Here is a 22,468-nt window from a genome sequence, read left to right as displayed (position 1 = left end):
ATTCTTTTCCAGAATTTGGTCCTGTCTGCTTTTCTTTTCTCTCTTAACTCATCCCTTTCTTCACAGACAATCACTTGGATGCAGCCACCAAAAGCAGGACCAGCGAGGACATCCTCAGATCCTCCAGGCTGTCCACCTACTCTCCTGAGCCATACACCCAGTCAGAGTGTGACTACTACCCCTACAGCAGCTCCCCCAAGGGTAGGAAGGATCATTTCAATGAGTTTAGAGTGACAAGCTGAGCAGTTAACTCCCATAATTTTTTTTCATTTTCCACTGGACCAAACACAGACATACTGTAGGAGTGCAGTTGATTTTGTAAGTCTGTGTTGTCATATTTATTCACTCACCCACTCTGTTACTTCGTTCCACTCTGAGCTCTATATTCAAACAAGGGAATCTCTTTCATCTCTTTGCTCGCTCAGCCTATCGCGCTCCGAGAAGACGCTTCTCGACAGGAGGAGATGAAGAGAGTTGGAGTCACAGTCTTCAAAGAGTAAGAACTTCATTATTTTATGTCTCACTTTCTCCAACATGAAGAAAAGCCCCTCCTCAGAAACACCCATAAGTAACGCACCTCCTTTTCTTTGTATGGCACTTAAACAACCTTCCTTTTTGCTTCTCTCACCAGCTTTGCAATCACAGTACATTAAATTAGTAGTTTTCCCTAATGTATCCCTCCATTTTTTACCCCCTCCGTCTCCCTCTTTTCCTTGTTCTTTTTGCTCTCAGATTGGGAGTGGCATTGGGAGGATGATCCTCAAGGAGGAGATGAAAGCCAGATCTGGTTCCTATGACAATGACCCCTGGGGCAGTGCGAGGAATTCTCGTTGCGGGAGCAAGGAAGCGCTCAACACCACAGGCTACGGTACCACGGCGTACAACAACACTGTCAATGGCTGTAAGGATCCACCCTGCCCCCTATGCCTCTCCCTCTTTTGTCTGTTCCTGCAAGTTGATGAACAGCACGTCACGTCACGTGCAGCCTTTTTATGAGCCTCCACATATACTGTCATCAGGGTTTGAGGCAAGGGCGGCGGGGTTGTGGATGCAGGTCAGACAGGGTCATGGCTGCTGCAGGCCGGGTGGTTTATTGACGTGGAAAGAAGCTGTGATTGGAGAACAGCTGCTGCCAAACCTGTTGTGGCCCGGCAGCGGCAGCAGCACCAGATGTGCCCCGCCATCGTTTTGAGGATATCTGATCATTCTGAGCGTTTTAAGCTACGGAGCGTTCAACCAGGTGTTCACACTTGCCAGATGTGAATCCACCAGAGTTGTTTCTGTTCGTAAGCTTCGCTGGTCTCGCAGCGTAGTGGGGAAGCTATTTCTTCCTCTGACGCTCAGACACCAGTCTGTCTTCATCTCCATCCAACTGTCCCCCCCTTTACATACTTGGTTTCACTCCCTCGCTCCATCTCTTTCTCCCATCTCTTTCTCCCATCTCTCATCTTTTTCTCTTCTTCCACCCTCTCCTGAAATTGCCCTCTACTTTCTTACCTCTCCATCTATGCATCCGTCTATCCGTGTATCTATGTGTACCTCCCTCTCTCACTCTCACAGCTGGTGTCCCACATCCTGTTTTATTTATGAGCGGTAAGATCTCTCATTAAAGCTGTTTCTCAGATGGGAGGGAACACAACCGAACAGGACTCTGCTGGCTGCGGTTGAAAGGCAACAAAGGCTTGTAACCAGACAAGCTGTGTGGTGCGATTAGATGGTGGGAGTGTGTGGTCTGTTTTTTTTGTGCTGGTGTGATTGTATGTTTTTCAGTTTTTTTTCCCCCTGAACCAGTCTTGGCCTCTTTCTGCCTTATTGCCACTTTGATGTTTTGTATTCCTCCCAGGCCTTGACGGGAGCCCAACTTGCTCCTCTTCTGTTTCTTTGTTAAGCCTCAAACTCGACAGATGGCTGTCAAATCTCTTCAGCAATTTTCTGAATATATTTTAGGGAGTTTAATCAAAATTACAGAGAAAGATGGGGAGAGCAGGGAAGATTAGAGATGCTGCAGCTTTTGTGTTGTTGTGCAATAAGGAAGATGCCATATATACATAACTGTATGATTTCTTTATTTCACAGCTCCACGCTCTCAGTACAGCACTGACAGTGGTGAGTTTATAATTTATATGAATATTCTATAGCTGCTTTTAAATGTTTGATGAACTGGTTACTCCAGTGTTATGTGCACGCATCTGGAACATTGGGATATTTTAGTTAGTCATGAGCGCCATCTTCTGGCATTATCTAGTCACTGTTATCTGAGACAATCAATTGTAACAAATTGGATGAAGATTTTAGCAACTATTTCGTTAGTATTTTACATCTGCTTTCTGTGTTTTAGATTTTGTTTGTAAGTCGGCCTCACTACCAGGATATAGACGCAATGGCCTCCAGAGGGTAAGACTGCAGCGTGTAACACGTGACATGATAAGCTTTTCATTTGTTGTGACTTAATGTATTTCTGATCCAACTTTTACTTTTAAAACGGAATGTCTTCTTATGCATCTGCTTATCTTTGTCCTACTTCTGGCTGCTCTTATTGAACGGTCCCATTTTGCATGTGCAGCCTCAGAGTGCAGACTGCTACCAGTACCAGTACGACAGTGGCAGTGAGGTCAACTGGGGAAGCAGAGGTAATTTAATATACATTTAAATCACCTAACACTTATTAGATTGAAGCAATTAATTCAAAGCTGCTTTTCTTCTCTTGTACTGACTTGACTCTGTTTTTTTCTCTCCCAGCAGAGTACAAGGTAAGGTTTTAACATAATTACTTAATTATTTAATTCCATGCGAGCATGTCAGCCAAGTCTTGTTGTAACCTTGTCCCTGAAGTCTGATTAAGCATTGCTGCCTCTCCTTCCCTGCAGGTTTACCCCTATGAAGCCCTCATTGTCACCACCAGGGGGCGCAACAGGCTGCCCAAAGACGTAGACAGAGCCAGACTGGAGGTGAGTTATGAATATGTCCTCAGGCTCAACTGTGCTGCGAAGACGTTGGCCTGGGTCCAGTTTCAAACTGGTTGCCAAGGTTTTAGAGACACTGAAGTCCCCAGCAGAACCACACCCATGTAAGAAAGGACTGACAAGCCTAAAACCAAAGTCTTCTAAAATGAAAACAGAACAATTCTAATTTAACTTATATATTTAATAATATTTGTTGTTAATTTTAACATATAGACACCTTTGTATATTCTCTTTTTATCTTAATTTAGTTTTTGGCCTTAGAAAACTGACTTAAAGCTAGCAGTAAATTATTTACTCCTTACCCCTATAGAGGGAATTGCTGTACTCAGTGTCCAGCAGTGGAATTAAATAAGATAAAATGTACTTTCTTAACTCAGCTGTCGGCTGTTTAGACATGTAGAAACTACGTGGAATGACTCTCAGTAGAGAACATACAGTACCTTCAGTCCCCTTGAAACCACATTTAGATTCACTTCATCCAGATTTTATTTGGGTCTGCACCAAATTGCACAAACTCTGAATATCATTCTCCTAAACAAGACAGATTTTTTTCATCAAGATCCATGAAATATTCTTTGAACCGAACTGAAATGTTAAAAACACCCTATCTCACAATGTTTTGTTTTATCTGCCCCCTGACTTCACACTAAATTCACACAAATTGAAATGGATCTTCCCTGACCCACACCATATCCTTCCACCAACTTTAGTGCTAGTCCTTCCAGTGGTTTTTGTGTAATCCTGCTAAATAACCGACAGAGAGACAAAGTAACACAAATGACAACATAACCTCCTTAGTGGAGGATTGACCATCCAGACAGTAGCAGAACTCCAGACGTCCCAGTATGGAGAAACAACCTCCATCTCTAAAAGATAAGTGAGTCCTGTGGCAACATTTGCAAATCAACCAACTTTGAAATTAACACAGTGAACAAATCGAGCCCCAAATGAAGCATGACTGGGATGAGTAGCTGTTGCAATGACTGGACTTTAAGTTAAGTTGTACTCCCTCACACTAAGCATTAATGAAAAAGGCAATCACATCAGTTTAAGCTGAGGAGTTCTTTGTAATGCATGACTTCATATTACATATTGAAGTCATCAGTTACTGCCCATCACATATGTAAAATCACTGAATGTTTACTTGAACAAATATTAAATGGGATTTAACCTTGATGTTCTCAACAGTATCTACCTGTTGATAAAACAGTGTGTGATAGATCAATGTTGGACCTATAACCGTGTGTTGTCTCTGTGTTTTCAGCGTCACCTGTCCCCAGAGGAGTTTCTGCAAGTGTTTGGTATGACAGTGGAGGATTTCGACCGTCTGGCTCTGTGGAAGAAGAACGAGCTAAAGAAACAGGCTCGACTCTTTTAGCGATGCACTCACATCCACTGAACGCCGCCATAAGCAGAGCGCAGACTTTACTGACTGTAGGAAGGAGAGGGAGCGAGAAGAAGACTTCTACTCAGTGTCACTGCCATGGCTGAGAACCTGTTCTAGAGCTCCTCATACGACGAACCAAATTCTGGTCACAGCAGCGTGGACTTGTGGGATGCCGAGGGAGGGCCGCAGAGACATGATGCACGGACTGCAACTGTGGCTGTGTGCTGGGGTGGAGTGTTTGCAATAGAGACTGCAGTGTTGTGCTTTGTCCTGAGCCTGCAAGATGAAGGAAGGCCTCACGAGGGGACGTCTGTGACCAGAGCCGCAGTACTTAAAACAAATTGAGGAGAATTTTGGTTTTGCCTTATTTGTAATGCTCTCTTAGTTATGAGTGTGCAGCACCAGCAATCTGAATGAGTAGAATGTAGATACAGCATATCATTTCTGACACTTTATCAGTGCGAATGATTAGATGAGAGGAATGAGTATGTGAGCCTACAGCATCACTTTGCTTTGGTTTATAAGGATGCGTTTTGTTTACCTATTCCCCCGCTTTCGCTTTCCCACATTTAATACTGTGTACCTCTGGTTTAGACTAACTGATACACACACACACACACACACACAAAATACACAAAGCAATCTGAGGTGAACGTATACAAATGTTTGTGTGACCTGCATAGATTTGTGTGAAAATAAAAAATAAAAAACCAAAGTGAGGATGCAAATAAATGGATTAGCAGATCACTTCCATGTAACGTTCTGGTCCAGTAGTGAAGGACCATGAGTAGATGCAGTTCACTGTGCAGCTGTGTGGTAAAAAGAATGTGCAATCCATTTAATGTAATAGATGAAGGAAACATCAGTTCAGTCCTGTTCCACATTCTCCAGCTCATTGCAATACAATTATGGCTCAATGTTTTATAGGATGAGGACTGTAGTCATTCATACATTTTAATTCACTATTATTTATATTCTTTTGATTTTGATGATAATCCAATAATTTTGTAACTTCAGAGATTATATTCACTCACGGTAAAAATGCTCTGCAAGGTATTTAACACACTGACAAAGATCCAGGGTTGTTGAAGACTTTACTTCCTTTGAATACTGTTATTTTTGATTTTGTCACTAAAAATTAAACTTTGAATCAGAATCTGTCTCCTCTCATTTATATTTGTGAGCCATTCATTTCTACTATATTTAATTTAGACCACTCTCGTGTCTGTATGGTAAATTAATCCATCCTTCATGTATAGAGAGATGGATTGATGGACGGACAGTCAGAGAGATGGATAGAACTCTTTCAGGGAGGATGGTGAAACAATACTCTGTGTGTGTGTGTGTATGTGTGTGTGTGTGTGTGTGTGTGTGTGTGTGTGTGTGTGTGTGTGTGTGTGTGCATGTGCACGTGTGTGTGAGTTTAGAGCCTCCCAAACCATGGTGACAGACTCTTCTGTGCAGAATAACTTTAAAAGTTGTCTCACCTGCCTGTTTTTTCTTCAACTCTTGGGTGATTCCCCTGAGATGTTCCTCCAGGTTCAGTTTTCTCCTGATGTTAATTTTCATCTTCCCCTACAACAATCCAGCTACACCACAAATACGCTCACAAAACAAATATATTATGCCAAACACTTTTTACAATCTCATTTTTGGCATCATAAATAGTTTTTCTGTCTGCATCCCTCTTGAAATTGTTAAATTATAATAATTGTATAATTTTTTCAATAAATTACACTGTGCTTAAAAAAATTACCTGTGCTTAAAAGTAAAATATTTAATACTTAAATAATACAAACCAACACTGTACTTCATATTTAATATTTAAGACAGCATGAAGCACAGGTGCATCTCTAAATGTTTTATGATTAATAGTCATTACTCCTCTACACCAGGTGGGGGCAGTGTAGCGCCAGAAAACAACACTGGTTTTGGTAAATAAAGAAATATTGATGGAGCAACATCATACAAAGACGATAAGATGATATTTGACTGTGTGTGCTGTTCCATGAGTTTGTTGACCTGTAGCTTATATAGAGTGCAAAAAAAAAAAGAGACCATTACTCGATTCACAGGTGCAATTCAACAGTTCAACAGCCTTTTCATAAGACAGGGTTACCTGAGCTCAAACTGATGAATAAAAATATGTTTTCTTCTTCAGCATCACATAGGATCCTTAGTCTGGCTCTGGTTCAAGCCTATTTCACACCTCTTCATTATTTAGTTGCTGCTATACACAGAATTCAGACTTCTACAGGCTGCTTGAATCTTTAATGGAAACACAAATTTTGCATTTCATCATCCCGCAGTGCACTAGCAACTCCCTCTACCACAGCTCACACTGTTCTCATCATGTGTTAAAGACTTGATACTGTCCATTTGAGGAAAAGTCAAATTTACTGCTTTTGATTACATCTTCCAAAAAGTATATAACCATATAAGCCAACAGGTTTCCATTGAAAATTACTATGTAGAGTGCTTTTACATAATGTATGTTATGTATATTATGGTTTGGCTCAAAAATTGAAATGAATTATATGGTTTTCACACAGTAAATGATAATGGAATGAGAACAAAATAACACCAGAACTACACAGACAGACAGTGGTGTTGCCTCACATGGTCTCTCAGAAATAGAGACAAAGTTCAGGAGTCAGGCTGCTGGACTGTAGCTTTCACAACACCATTGTCTCAAACAGAAAAAAAGGAGGACACTGTATTACGTTTGGCTAATCTGTGAAGGTAACGCTAAAGAAATGGTGGAGCATTCCTGTGGTTTGTTGAGACAAGTTCTGTGTGTGGGTGAAGAGGGAGGGCTCAGAGTCTCAGCTGTTACACCACGGTTCACTGAATCTGAATGCATCATCTTTCAGCAGGTTCCGGTAAAAAGCATCAATACATATGCACTTTACACATGATATACAGTATGTTGATGTAATGGTATTGGTGCGTACAGTGTTCGCGTGTCCTGCTCACCCTTTGGTTTGTGACCCTTCAGGATCTAAAGTTGAGATATAGAGAAAGCTCCACATCAGCAGCTTTCAAACACAGTAGACTGAAACCCAGATACTTCTACTGAATATAAGAAAAGTCCGAGCAACACTTGTAAAAACAAACACACAATAGAAAACTAAGATCAAACATTTATTACAGTTGATAGTTATTATTCCATGTGGTGATGAGTAAATTCTTGGTCTACGTTAAATGCAATTAGACATATAACTTCTGATAAAAAAATATTATTCAGTTTAATCTTTGAAGAACACAATCATCGGTTCTTTCTGTGTTTGTGTTCCTGTTGGAAGTGTCTTCACTTTACATCTCCACATCCGTCAGACACACATACCTATACTCCTTTGTTCTCGTCCTACCTGTTTTCCCAAAAAGTTACCAAGCAATAGTTTCTTTGGCTTAGAAGACGAAGACATTTTATACACAGGAGAAAAGAGAATAAGAAATGCAGATATTGATAATGTAGGGAAAGGTAAGTAAATGAAACACTCTGCAGAATATAAGATGGGAAATCTTCGGAGAGATTACAGTTGTCCAACTATGAACTATAACAACTGCGATATGGAGGAGTCAAATATTTTGTCTGGTTTGGTTGTTCTGATGTCATTCAGATATACAGTGGCTGTCCACTCATGTGACCCCATTCATAAAGCTTACATTCATTTTTATATTGTTTATCTTATTGTATCCCTAAGCAGGTTCGAGTGTCAGTTAAGGCTTGAGGTTGTGCAGTTTCCATTTTTAAAATGAGTTTCCCAGTTGTCAGGTTGTGATGTTCAAGATCAGAAATTCAAATCAGTCTTTCATTTCTATTATCTTAGCAAAACCAGTGAGGTCATCTTAAAGAACATGAAAAACAACCGTCTACTCTACCAAGATTTGAAGAGGACACCTCCACGTCCATTGAGAAGTCCATCATGCATTCCCTTGATAATGACATCCAGAGTTTCACCATGAACACAAACGTAATCCCAACTAGCATTTTATGTAATTTTTAAAGCTCTCTTTATTCTATTTTGCAGCTTCAACATATGTACAAATAGCACATTCTAATAAAAAACACCATCTATAACACAATGTGTACTTTATTTCCAGTCTTCAGTCGAGTTAAACTTTATTGTCAATTCTACCATATATGTACAGGACATAGACAGGATCGAAATGCCATTTTGCTCTGATCTTATAAGTAGACAGAACATATAAGTATGCAACATATTAAGTATTCAAAACACAGTACAACATAGTACATAGTACAAAAGGCACACAGTGGATAGGATGACAGTAGAGCAAAAATGGATTAAGAGTCCAGAAGGTAATGTAACATACATCCACAACAACAGCCGCAGCAGCAACAACGGCAGCAGCAACAACAACAACAATAACAGCAGCAGCAGCAACAACAACAACAACAATAACAGCAGCAGCAGCAACAACAACAACAACTACAACAATTTCATGGTTTGTATGTGAAATGCATGACTTCATGAAACTCTAAACACCAATGAGATTGACGCCAGGTCCAAAATCATCCCGCCCACAGCTGTCAGTCAACATGTCCACGCCCATATAGCCAGGCAGGGATGTAATCAGAAAACACCTGCGTGTGCGCGCGCGTGTGTAGTAGAACATGACGGAGGATTAATGGAGGCAGACTGTAGGACCCAGCGGAGAGGCAGCAGCAACCACTGTATACACACACACACACACACACACACACACACACACACACACACACACACACACACACAGGACCAAAACACACACACACACAGTTTCAACAGCCTCTCACTTCTTCACCGGCGGAATGGACACAAGCGGCCACACATGTAAGTTGACTTTTCTTGATAAACGTGTGTTTGGACTGGTTTGGCTGGTTTGCGTCTCTTTGTGCAGTTTGTTAATGTGGTTCTAGAGATGCACGTTTGTCATTATGTGTGAATGTGTCACACAGACGATGACCTCTACCCTCCACTGGGTTTACTGGGGAGATAGCTGGCATTTTGTACTTTTCATCTTAAAGTTAAAGTTTGAATACGTTTCTGACATATTGCACAATCTGCTTCAGAGATATTCTGGAAATGTACGTTTTCAATCAGAAATCAATTGTCTGCCACTTCATTTGAAAAACATAATGGTGGTGCACATTTTTAAAAGTGAATGTTGCTTCTACTGAAGACCTAAAGCCACGTTCTGATCCTTGACGGATTATTGTGTTGAAAAGTAAATCCCACTCCTCCCCAGTCAATTCAAATATCTGGATGAAATGATATGTAGGGTTGTCATGGTAATCTGTGATATTTTACACCATTTGCAGTGAATCGTCCATGCAGGCCCATGGAGGATACAGTGTTTTTGTGTTTTAAAAGCTGGGAATAAGAAATGTTTTTATTCTGCTCCATGTGGGTTTTTATTCTGGGAGGGGTTCATCACATGCAGTACAACATTTTTCCTCATTGTCAAAGCAAATAAATGGAATTAGCTTCCTTGTGGGCTTTTGGCAGTAAGATTAGAAATGACAGCAGTGACAGGATGAGGTGTGGCCCAACGCAGCGTTTATGAGGATTTCAGTTTACAGCTGATTAAAGCTGTCAGATCAGTTTTTTTTGTTACTCTCAGCTGATGTTGCTGTATCATGTTACTGCTCATATAGCTGGAAACACTTGTGCGCCTCTCACAGACTGGCTGCGAGTCGCCCGGCAGGTAAACATGTGGTAGTGATTATGAGGATCAACTTTATGGACAGTTTAACTCGACTGACTGGAGGTGAAAGGAAATGGAACGAACTGCACATGGTTCTTTATCTTCTGTCTTCTTATTTCCTGCAGCTGTTTAATAGTCTCATTGCATACATGAAATAAATTAGAGACTTTATTTTTAGTCGTTTATTTCCTGTCTTTCCAGCATTGGATTGAACTATTTTCCATCCCTCCTCGGATCGTCAGTGTATGTGGATGTTAGCCGTCTGTTTAGCGTAACACAAAGTATCCAAAAGAGGATGTGTCTTTAGCCATTGTCCATATTGATAGAAACCTTAGTCTGTCACTCTCATCCCTGTCAACACACTCGCACACACAAACACACACAGGAACTTCGCTTGACTAACTTTCTATCTGAGCTTTGTGTTTTAAACCCTGCAGGAGAAAACACACGGTGAGGGCTGGTGATCCCAAGGGAGCACCCAACTGTTTGTATGCTCTTTAAAAGAATGGATTAGCTATTGTCAATATTCTTAGCCTTTGTTTTTGTTCAATAGAGCAGTGAGTAATGGTTAGTTCAGTCATCAGTAAATATATAAATGAATTACAAATAATAACAAATACTCTTGGCAAGCTCAAAATGGGGCTTTCTTCTTGTTTACTTGGTCTGAGCAACAATTATTGAAGCAGCATTCATTGACATTGTATCCACCTGGGGGCAGCACAATGAGCTGAAACTTGACTCTGACATATTGTATTATCATTATATACAAATTAAAGATGATATGGTGAATGTGGCAGCCTTATATACACCTAGCAGACATGTGCTTTGTCCTAATTCAGTGGCTACATCCTTCGGAGGCTGCATTTGAGGATGCGCTATCATGTTTTGACTAACCTGTCACATTGCAAAGGCTCCTTCAAGTGCAAATTTCAGTCCTTAGTAACGAAGGATACAACAAATGAATCTTTCTCTGGCCGACTTATTCAAGGAGTCATTACACGTGAAGCTAACAAGCTAGTTACGCAGGGGACTAAGCTGCAGTAAGTGCAGTGTCTCAAGGTAGCTGACAATTCAACAGCAAGGCTGGGACAAGCTGGTGAGGTAATGCTCTGTAGACCAGACTGATACATTTTTCATGGCATCTGCAGTTGATTCTGCCTATGAAGACCCTTCCTTTGTAGGCCGAGTTCTCCAACGGAAATGACTCCTGAATTGGGATACAGAGCATATTAGTTTATATTCAGAACCATGGTTGTGTGAACCTGATGTTTGTCCTGTATTCAATCTACATTTTTGTTCTTCACTAACACCTGATAGAAGTGTGGCTCCTAAAGCTCATTTATGCTCAATGGTAGATATATATGGCAACGTACAGAGCCTTCTGTCCGTACTCTGTCGTTTTTTCCCTTATTTGTGCATCTTCTGAAAGCTCAAAGATATGGACAAAATAGAGTAGTACCACAGGAAATAGTGGGGGCAGGGTAGCCAATAGTTCAACTATAAAACACAAGAATGACATTTCAACGATGACCGAACTTTTCCGAGGAGAGACTTTGTGAGTTGGTAACAAACTACAGGCATCTTTATGATGTAACTTCACTGGGCAAAGTGAACAGCCACTAATATCTCTTTCTAAAGAGACGCATCGTCAAAACCTCCTTCACCATCAACATGTTATTGTCAGGCCCTCTTGTCTCTGTGCTGTCCTCTAAGAGATGTATTGCTCAAGAGACATGCCAACATAAAGGACATGTGGAACTATGTGGGCAGTGATGTTGCATCGTTTTAAACGGGCATATCTCGTTTGGTACATAAAGGCAGCACGAATTATCCTCTTAGAATGCTAATGCTACATTGTAATCACTAGCCTTGTCTGATTTTAGCTACAAAAGCTGAGATAAGGTGTTAATGAGAGTTAACCGAATAAATAACTACCTAAGTCAGCATTTGCCTCAAAAGTTACGTCTGGTATTGCCTTGCTGTGTGGAGTTATACAACTTCAAGCTTGGTAAGTTTGATGAGAGGCAGGTATGAGCTTGAATGGTGGGAGACTTTTAATATGCGCTCTGCAAGCCAGCTGGAGCAGCAGCGTAATAAAGGTTTTGTTTCCACCGTCACCTCATGAGAAGCTGAGCATCAGGTGGGTGTGAGAGGGGAGAGGCTGTCCCCACTGACATGCATTGCAGGGCTGGGATTGTCTGTGATTTAGCCCTGCAGATATGATGAATTGCAGCTTTTGTCAGGATTATTTAGGTGCATACTTAATATGTGGATAAAACGGTGATCTGCTGTGGACAATCATGTGTAAATTAACCATACTGCATGGATTGAAATCCCTTTTCAATCCATGCCTTTCTTCTAATGAGATGGTTGGAGTGCTCCACATATCGACATTCCTCTGAGAGATCTGTAAAAAGAGAATCTGTGCATGTCATTTGAGATAAATAGGGAATTCATTTTTATTCAGCATAACGCTGAGTCTTTAGGCTTGTTAAGAGCTTCATTTGAATTTACACGTGTTTTCACTGGGTTTAGATTAGGAGGTCAAATGAGCAGGATTAAAATGCATTCTGCTGTCGTCATCTATCCCATGGTCAGTGAGTGACCTCACTGTGTGTGCATGTATAACACATTTCTCATTATGTACACTGCAATCTGCATGTTCATGCAACAAAAGCAGCGTTTGTGGAAATGGTTTATAACATTGTTAAAGACTGATACACTATGTTAGAGGCTGAGTGTTAAGCAGTTTTAGCTAATCTAACTACAATGTCATTGTCCTGATTGTGGACAAAAGTTTCCAGTCAGAAGAAACTAGGGCTTCAATTTGACCACATTTACATCAAAGTAAATTAATTCATATCAATCATCACTCAGTGTTATATTATTATTGCATTTAGGTGTAAAGACAGATTTTTGCTCCTAAGTGATGGTTAACTCTTCTTTATGAGCAGAGAATAAACCGCAAAACATTTTACAAAAATGAAGTTGATCAATAATATACATCTGCATCATTATATTGATGTATATCAAACTTTTAATGTATTGATATTGATGAAAAATATATTCAGATTCATATCGACATAGTTAAATTGCCCAGCCCTTGAAGAAACTCTTAAGTTTCATTGTTTTGATTTCTCTAACAGATCAGAAATTCAGACGTAAAATACTTGTGCAGACTTGCTGACACTCCTACATACAGTATTTTTGTATTACTTATATTATTATATATTTCTATATGCCCCATCATGACATTGAACTGTAAATCATGCATGTCTGCGGTGGACCAGCCCTATAAGAATGGAATTCCCCTCTGTAACCCAGTAATGAGTAGATCACGATGATTCATGTGTGTGTGTGTGTGTGTGTGTCTGTGTGTCCGTGGCCGTGTGTCTGTGTGTGGTCGTGCACATGTGCACCATGTATAGACAATGGTCATTCTCTGCACAGCTGTTTATGTAGAGTGTCCATGGAGATATGCTGCACAACATTACAGCAGGGGTCTATAGAGTGTATGTGACAATGTGGTGTTTTCTTGTGTTGCAGAGGGTGAAAAGTGACGCTGCCTGGGGTTCATATGCACACAGGTATGTACTAGCACTAATAAGAGCTGTTATTTGTTAGTTTTAATGTATGTTACTTGACAGCTATAATTTAGCACTGATATATGATTTAGTTATTATACATGTATAGAAATTTTATTTTTTTAGGCGAAAGGGAGAATCCAGGTAGATGTTCTAATAGAGCAGTGAACAAATTGTACTGACAATGTGATTCTGGACTTTTATTGACAAAACTATCTCTCTACTTACCCCACAGGCATAACTGTGTTAAATGCAACAACAAGAAGTTAAAGTTTGTAAAATGTCCTCCCTGTGTTCATTTGTAATGCAGAGATTATTGAAATGAAAACATTTTCATGAAAATACAGTTATTGAGCCCTCATCTTCACACTGCCCACACTCACTCTTTGTCTTCTATGTTCGTGAACTGTAGAGACTTTTAATCTCCATAAAACTCTCTTGATGTTGTTAGCTTATTGATCCAACAAATAATTTTTAGTATTGATGATTCAAACAAAGTTAACTACAAATACTGTCTGCAACTACTACTACTTTAGTACTTTACAGTAGTGAAACTGTGCTGAGTAAATTCTGTGATAATTGTTTAAGCTTGTATTTGAGCTGTTGTGTATTAATTCAGAGTAACATTCATCTTTTTCAATTAGGGATATACAACTTACCCTTTCAGCTTCATTGTGTCCTTTGTTGTAAGAATATTTGAAAATTGTGACATAATACATCCCCTGTTCCATCATCAAACGCTGCTTTAAAAACTGACAGTTTACATGATTATTGATTCTGGAGATAATTAACTTACTTTAAGAAGTGATTGAACGGTGGTGAAAGGGTGTTTAGTCTTAAGAAAGTGTGCAGATATATGAAACCACAACAATAAGTTAGAACAGCATTGATGAGGAGCACAGTCACTACTTTATTCTTTCTAAGAATTTGATTATATTTTGGTGGTTCCCCTTCGTATTACTAGTTGGCACAAAATACAAAGTGCACCTCAGATAATCACTGAGAATTTGTATGAAGAATACAAATCAGACAACAGCTATAAGATTTCAAGAGTGTCCTAGTTTTCTGCTGAATGACTGAAGACGTTGCTCCGGTCAAAATCCCATTAACACAAAAAATCCCAAATCGAGACAAAGCAGTTCCTTTTCCCCTTTGTGCTTGTGTGAGCCTGTAAGTGTGTGTTTCCTGGCCTGCGTGCATGTGTGTTCTGTGTATATTACCAGAGTCTGCGCAACATCAATGTAGAGCTGTACTTCCACTTGCAGAATAGCATCTTTCTCAGTGTGTGAATACTTTAGTGTGAGGGAGACATAGCATTGTGGTGATCTCATAGGACTCAGGGCAGATACAGGATCTGAATAATACTGTAGAGCCTTTGTCTGGCAGCAGGCTGAGTCAAGCCCTCTGTGCCATCCCGGACTTGAATAGATTAGATGAAAAATGGGGGAGAAGGAAGAGAAGTTGAGCAGACGGACATCGCCCACACCATGAGCGGTTTTGTGACCTTTGACCATTGACCGAAAGCCATGTTGACAAAAATGCAGATGCACATTTTGCCACCTGACCAGCTCTTTGTATATACAGTCTTGTGTGCTACTATTCCAAGATTACACCACCTCCACCTCTTTCCATGATTTACCTGCTTTTCTTTGGTATGTGGGTACATGAGTATGTCTCAGGCAGAATGAATGAAAAGACGAGGGAAAAGGAAGGAAAGACTAGGAAATCCCCTGGAGGCTTCCTGATCCTATCGGAGCACTAAATTGGCACACTGATCAGCTATTAGCACGATAGGCAGGAAGTAAAGGATTAACAGGGGGCATAAGGTTTTTGGGAGGATGAATGAGCACTGTTGCGCGAGTAATGGAACAACTTATTCTGACACAACTGTCTTTGTTAAATCATGAGCTTTTAAAGATTCCTTAGTGTGTGTGTGTGTGTGTACGTGTACGTGACACACACATCAAAAGCGTCAGTGCTCTGTCGCTGGCCTTCAAAAGCCTGATAATGCTAAAACAGGTGATCAGGGACTGCACCTACCCATAATTCTCCTACCACGTCACCATGGAAACGTCTCAGCCATCTGAAAGGTCTAATGACTTAGACTAGATTTGTCTCCCTGGGACGAGCTCAGTAGATCGGCCTAATTAGAGGGAGTGAGGATGCACGTTCAAGCTAGATATTTGTTCTAGACGTAGACTGCAGGATACATACAACCTTAATTTCAATGATGTATACAAATATGTAAAAAGCCATACAAGTGGATGCTTTTAACAAAGCCATGTTCAATCAGTTGTACCAGTCAAAACAAGGAAAGAATACTACCTGCAGTATTCACAAAACAATTCAAAGCATCTATATATCCATGGACATTTCTCATCTCTAGTATTACTATACTCTCTACACTGATTAAAATAGAGTGTAGGATCTGTAGACTGTTTTATGATAACCTGAAGCATCTCCCCGTCTACAATAAAAACAGTGGGCATAACATGTTTTTCCTCCTCTCGCCTCAATTTGTGTAACTTTACGACTCCTCCAAACCAAATAAGTTTTTCCACATGTGCCCCTCACCTGCTGCTCGTCTCCGGCATGTTATGTAAAGGGCATGTGCTCTGTATGTTTGTCTAAAATGTCCAGCAGCATGATTAATGTCCATATCAAAGCTATAAAAATGAAATTCACACTCTTGAGGGGGACTATACTGCAGTAGCTAAATAAAGCTTCGTAATAATGGCGCGTTTTAAGAGCTCCATTATATTGTCACACCTTTGAGATACAGTTGTAAAAGTAGACAGTCAATTGTATTGAGCTCAGGATTGAGACAATGCATTGAGAATAGGGTCACCAGAGACGGTACCATAAAAGTGGGAGTGGGTCAGCTGACAGGAAGAGGAAACAGACGGTTGGAGGTGATAAGTGATGTCATCAACAGAGGGAGGAAGCTCCATCTCTATAGGGAGCACATGGGGCATCGCAGTACAGTTGGTCAGTCCATTAACTAATGTAGGACAGGAAACAAGTTGGTAGCATGCTCAATGAGACTGAAATCAGTTGTTAGCTGATCAGAGTTAGCATGACATTTAAATGTCCACTCTGATGGTCTCAGCCTTATCTCTGCTTATTTGATTGTTTTATAAGACTTGGAACCGTGATTCTCCATCCATATGTGTTCGCCATTTTTTGATGTGCTTCCTTTTTCTTCGTTCTCCTGGGAATCACTGTAATTTGATTCATTTTCTCGACCCACATATTTTCATTTCTTCAAATCCAGGCTAAATTGATGACTATACTGAGCAAACAGTAGCCAAGTTTAATGTCAGTCAGGTCAGAGATGTAGTCATGCTGATTCTTATCATCTGACCATTGAACCAGAACAGTCTCTGTTTAACTTTCATGGGCTCCGCAGATATCAGAATGCCCAGACACGTTTAGTGCTGGGGGAGAGGAGAACCGTCACACTTAGAAAATGCCTGGAATCTGTCGACTGGGAGGAGATTTCATCATGATGGGGCACAGGCTGGTGAGAGAAGACATCTTTGGCACAGCTCTTAATATAATTAAATGACTGTAGCCATCTGGTTTGGCTCACCTTTGTTAGTGTGCTGGTTCCACACACACCTCAGTCATCTAAGCAGAGCCAGAGGGGTGTGATAAAGCCTGTGGTTTCTGAACCGGAGATATGACATCTCCTCATCTGTGTCTCTAAAAGCTGTGATTCAGCTTCATGTCCCAGCTTTGATGACTAAGTTGGATGGTGGTATTAAGATAACCCTCACACGGTATGAAGATAACATTCAAACCTCTCCTGTGACTTGTTAACATGATGGGAAAGTCGCGGGGTCATATTGTTCATCTGGCCTCTGCAGTGATGAGACAAAGAGAGTCTCACACTGTGTTTGTGGACACCTCAGAGTCTTCGACCTGCAGCGCTCTTTCATGTCAGATCAGGTTGGGAAATGGCTGCACTGTATACCTAACATGTCCAAAGACAATAAGGAAGAGGAGACTTCCCAGAAAAACCCAGCAGTTTTCATTAGACACTGATCTCTTGTGGAGTCACAGATGGTACTTTGAGGTTCTCACAGCAGCTTTGCCAAACAGGATTTACCTCTATATGGTTACATTTTTGTTTTGTATAACCTCTGTGAAGGAGGTTATGTTTTTATCCGTTTGTTTGTTAGCAGGATTTTGCAAAAAGTATTCAACCCATTTCTATGGGGGTGTTTATTTCTTATTTCTTTATTTGAGGATCATAATGAAAATAATCACATGAGTGTGTGCAGATCCAAATAAAAATGTTAATCTAGTGAATTTAAATGTGGTTTTATTATGGGACTGTTGGGCAGAGGTATGGACTCTACTGAGTGTCGTTCTAGTTGTATAATCAATCAAATTTCAAGTTTTATTCATTATGCAAGTTAACACAGGTTCATCAGCAGTACAATGAAAAGTGTTGGAGGAGAAGGACAGGTCAGCTCAGCAATGCAATAAGTTAATTTAAAAAAAGGACATTTAATTAAAGAAAAAACTCAATATGAATCTATTTTCTTTAGAAATTCCCAAGTTTCAAATGTGTTTCTACCGCCTATCCGGAATACTCAAATGTTACACAAACACATGAGTGCTACAGTATTTACCAAGTAGTTGTAACGAGAGGTGTATTTTTCAGTGTTGTGTGTTTCCCCATCTCCTCTGTGTATCCACTATCCTGTGTGAGTTAACAACTTTCCTGGCAGGGTCACATTTAGAGGAGAGGTTTGTCAGGGTGTGTCTGTGGCATCACGGTTAGAGGGGGTTTTGGAGAAGCTGGAAAATGCCACACGAGCCTCAGGGAAGGTCTGGTCCATGTATGAAATTAGACAGTAGGAGGACGTCCTACGTACATAATTAGGAAGTTAATTTTCCATCATCTTCACTGACAACCCTGGGATTTTTTATCCTCTGTATGACTAATGTATTATTTCGGCATTGTTCTTGTCAATGTTCATAGTTAATTCTGTATCATGTCTCTTTCTTTGAAAGGTTTTTGTTTTTTTGTTTTAAATTGTCTATAGTATAGTATAAGTATAGTAGGACAGGATGTCAAACCTTTGTTTAAAGTACCAATATGTGGAATATCTGGTCACATTAGTAGTCTCTCTTTACTTTTTTGAAATTCTTTGGTGTCTTTTGTGAAGAGTTTTGCAGAAAAACATGTTTATGGTTTTTAAAATGAGGCATCATTAAAGAAAGGCACAAAACAATGGATGGAGACAACTTTGCTATTTTTAATTTAATTACAATTCATCCAGTTGGAACCTTACAGCCCCTCTGCATGTGGGCATGTTGCAATCTTTGAATAAAAAACAGAAATGTCTACTTAGTAGGCCTGGCCTGTGAGTGAGGGTTGCATGTACGCAGTTTACTCTGAGCACAAGGCAGTGACTGTATGCCTGTCACGCTTATACGGACAGCTAAAGCTAAAAGTAATGCAGATGTATACTTCCCTAAGACATTAAAACAGGTGTCTGTTATTGGTTAGAAAAACATTTCTAAAATCTCTTTCCTTCGAGAGATGTATAGTCTACTATACTTTTATTAATTTTATTGCATAATATTTATCTTTGACATGAACTGGAATTGTGTAAAAAAATGGAGATAATTACATTGTGTGTGTGTGTGTGTGTGTGTGTGTGTGTGTGTGTGTGTGTGTGTGTGTGTGTGTGTGTGTGTGTGTGTGTGTGTGTGTGTGAGAGAGTTTGCTCTGTTGTTACACACTGCTGTGAATTTGTCAATGTGCGCTTGAGGCTTTGTTTGTGCAACGCTGGTGCCAGTGTGATTGAAGGCAGCATGTCACATCGTGCTGGGACACACGAGTCTGCCCTGAGGCAACAAGTTATCCACATGTAACTCCTGAAAAGTCTCAACTTGCCTTTACCTACATTGCACTCACTCACTCCTTTATCATTCACATTGTGTTTTCAATGCAGTTACTATACTGAAATGATCCACTGCAGCTTGATTTAAATGACTGTGATAAGGCTGCTGTACCAAAGCCTTACTGGTTGTGTCAGTGGGTTCACTGGCATCTTGTGGACGACCGACTGTGTGTACAGCTAGTTAAATGTTAATAATGTGCACTGAGGGGAAGAATGTGAAGGAATAAAGAATGTGAGTTAGCTATTAGTCCACATGTGTGTGTTTACACAGCAAGCCTTTCCCAGGTGCTATACGATCCCTGGGATTACAGCAGAGGGGGAGGGTTCAATAGAGCTTCACAGTACACACACACACACACACGCGCACAGAGCACCACCACCTTTCTACCCCACCAAAAGAAAAGAGAGGAGGGGAGATGAAGTGTGGGAGGGGATGGAGGGAGATAACAGATCACAGGGAGGAAGAGAGAGGTAAGGGGGAGTGTATATGCAGCAGTAGCTCAGCTTCAATACAAAGACTGAATAGGAAACACACACAGTGAGAGGCTTTGAATGTGGAACATCTCCTGCAGTATCTGTGTGTGTGTGTGTGTGTGAATTAAAGTTTTTTTTCTCCTCCGTGACCTCGGAAAATGGTGGGACTGTCATCCACTGCTGTTGAGGGTGAGTGTAGAAAGAACGTTTTTATAACTCAGTACATTAGAGCTGTAGGTAAATTAAGCTAAGGAAGGATTTTTGAAGATATGGAAATGTACCCAACAACGTAAAGACGTAAAACATGTCAGGTGATGTTGACTTTATGCCTTAAGCATCATGCCTGATTGATGAAATGTAGAGAAAGGCTGTAATCCTGAATTGTTGAGAACAGTTTTCCACCTAGACTTCATAATGCAGCATTGTAATTGTTTAAGGCTCTAAAGACCCGTTTTATTTTCAGTTTCATGTGTGGTTAGCTGGAATGTCTGCCTTCAACAGTATTGTGAAACGGGGCTGCAGAATGACTAAATGTTGTCACTTTAGACACACATGGGAAACTGTGTGTCTGCGTGTTTGTGTGTAAGAGAGATAAGCTTATCATGCAGCAGAGCCACATCTGCACATCTGATTGAGGTGGCATTACGCTTCATATTATTGGACATGTTAGCACAGGTGCTCAACTCGCTGACATTATCCTCCTCCACCCCCTCCTCTCTTTCACTCCCTCTTCTAATGTAAGCCTATTTTAAAACTCTGAGTCTGCAGTGTTAAACTAACTACTCCCTCTGCTGCACACACACACACACACACACACACACACACACACACACACACACACACAAGCACAAATGCACTTTGCAGAGTCTTGCACTTTTAACAACGTGAGGAATGTGTCTGGTGTTTAACAGCTATTGTCAGGGATGTGTGAGGAGGGAAATGTGTCAACCCTTTGAAAAGCTTTCGACATTCCCGTACCCATCTTTTGTGGTGTTTTTTTTGAGTGGAATATCCCCTCATAATGTTTTTTGTCAAGGCTTAAAAGAAGCTGTAATCAGAGCTCAGATTAAAGTCATGGTTTGTCCTTGGTGAAGCTGCAAACGTTTCAATTTCACCTTTGTATGTCTTTGATTAAACCTTATCCAACCTGCTTTTATGTAGTGTTATCATCATATGGGGGCTTGTGTGTAGTCTCCCTCAGGTGCTGGGCTCACAATCTGTTTAATCTGGCTTTTGAAAGACATCAGAGGGAAACACACACACACACACACACACACACACACACACACACACACACACACACACACACGGTTCCTGCAGCAGAGATTTAAAGGATCATGTGCTGTTTGAGATGTGTGGGTACCCATGTGAGAAGAGCAGTGTTGATTATACATGCATGACTGAAGGGTAGTCTTAAGTGCCTCCCATGCCAGACTTTTTTCTCATTTCAATACTGTAAATGTCAAAGCAGATAATTGGCTTTTTGGACCTGCAGCACAAGTGGATAGTTTTTTATTAGTGTGTTGTCCTACTTCATGCTGACTCCTTAAAAGCACTGCAGCCTAGATTTCTGTGAACGATTTGATTTAGTGCTGAATGGTGTAAATCTCTCTCTCTGTGCAGGGAGTGAGTCATGCTGTGGATAAGTTTCCTCCACTAGGGTAGGGGAAGCCCAGTGGTGCACTCGAGCCAGGATCTGAACAGCTGAAACATCTGGCAGAAAGACAGCATTCACTAGGCCAACAAATCCCTCGCTCATGAGTTTTCCTCCCTGAACTCCTCTTCCTTTTCTGCTGCGTGAATCAGATCTTAATTAGGTAACATCTCAGATCCCTGCATGAAAAGCACATTTATTATTTATTTCAATGGATGGAAGCTGCTCTAGTTGAGAAGATGAAGTGGATTAACATGCACAGACAAACACACACCTATTGTGTAGCTTTAACTGGGCACTGTGTCGGCCCATAGGAAGACCCACCTCAGGAAAGTATGTCTCTCTTCAAGGAGTGGGAGCAGTCTGTGTGGAGCATGTGTGTGTGTGTGTGTGTGCACACACATACACGTCTCCACGACTTCAGAGGACATTATATTGACTTACATTGATTTCCTGGAGACTTATTGTAACCTTAACCAAAGTAACTAACCTGAACCTTCGCTCTATCCTAAACCTAACCTTAAAACATGTCTGTACCTTATACTTTAATTATTTAGGTTATGAAAACTTTCTTTTTATCCCCATAAGGAAGACAAGTCCCAATAAAGTGAATGTAAACAGATTTAGGTTCCCACATCGTTTATACCTGGAACACACACATCTTACCACTAACTTTAACCAGGACTCATAAGGACTTCAGTGCTTTTTTATAGACAGGTACACTGATGTTCATTTTAGACCCACCTCACTAAATACACAAAATGTAACCCTTC

The 22,468-nt window shown here is 40.5% G+C and overlaps 2 protein-coding genes across 8 annotated transcripts in view; both read left to right on the top strand.

The window, feature by feature from the left end:
* ablim3 (actin binding LIM protein family, member 3) overlaps positions 1 to 5,506 on the top strand; it is a 47,692-nt gene extending 42,186 nt beyond the window's left edge. For 2 of the 4 annotated variants that reach the window (XM_069531714.1, XM_069531713.1), the window contains 9 exons: positions 85 to 201; positions 426 to 496; positions 733 to 901; positions 2,077 to 2,106; positions 2,339 to 2,394; positions 2,564 to 2,630; positions 2,740 to 2,750; positions 2,868 to 2,948; positions 4,228 to 5,506. In XM_069531714.1, the coding sequence (XP_069387815.1) occupies positions 85 to 201; positions 426 to 496; positions 733 to 901; positions 2,077 to 2,106; positions 2,339 to 2,394; positions 2,564 to 2,630; positions 2,740 to 2,750; positions 2,868 to 2,948; positions 4,228 to 4,341 (716 nt within the window). In that variant the 3' untranslated portion in view covers positions 4,342 to 5,506. Of the gene's footprint in view, positions 1 to 66; positions 202 to 425; positions 497 to 732; positions 902 to 2,076; positions 2,107 to 2,338; positions 2,395 to 2,563; positions 2,631 to 2,739; positions 2,751 to 2,867; positions 2,949 to 4,227 lie in introns of all 4 variants that reach the window. The other 2 variants (XM_020107057.2, XM_020106288.2) reach the window with 1 other exon arrangement.
* Positions 5,507 to 9,018: 3,512 nt separating this feature from the next.
* The window catches only part of afap1l1a (actin filament associated protein 1-like 1a), a 25,890-nt gene continuing 12,440 nt past the window's right edge, over positions 9,019 to 22,468 (top strand). The window contains exons 1-3 of one of the 4 annotated variants that reach the window (XM_069531761.1): positions 9,019 to 9,188; positions 13,609 to 13,649; positions 21,665 to 21,858. Coding sequence is in view for 2 of the 4 variants with exons in the window: in XM_020084246.2 (XP_019939805.1) it covers positions 20,200 to 20,230 (31 nt within the window). In the remaining 2 variants the exon portion in view is untranslated. Of the gene's footprint in view, positions 9,189 to 13,608; positions 13,650 to 20,047; positions 20,231 to 21,664; positions 21,859 to 22,468 lie in introns of those variants that run through there. The other 3 variants (XM_020084256.2, XM_069531762.1, XM_020084246.2) reach the window with 3 other exon arrangements.

This window comes from Paralichthys olivaceus, chromosome 9, assembly GCF_024713975.1.
Source record: "Paralichthys olivaceus isolate ysfri-2021 chromosome 9, ASM2471397v2, whole genome shotgun sequence".
Taxonomy (NCBI): domain Eukaryota; kingdom Metazoa; phylum Chordata; class Actinopteri; order Pleuronectiformes; family Paralichthyidae; genus Paralichthys; species Paralichthys olivaceus.
This window is presented reverse-complemented; position numbering and strand designations above follow the sequence as displayed.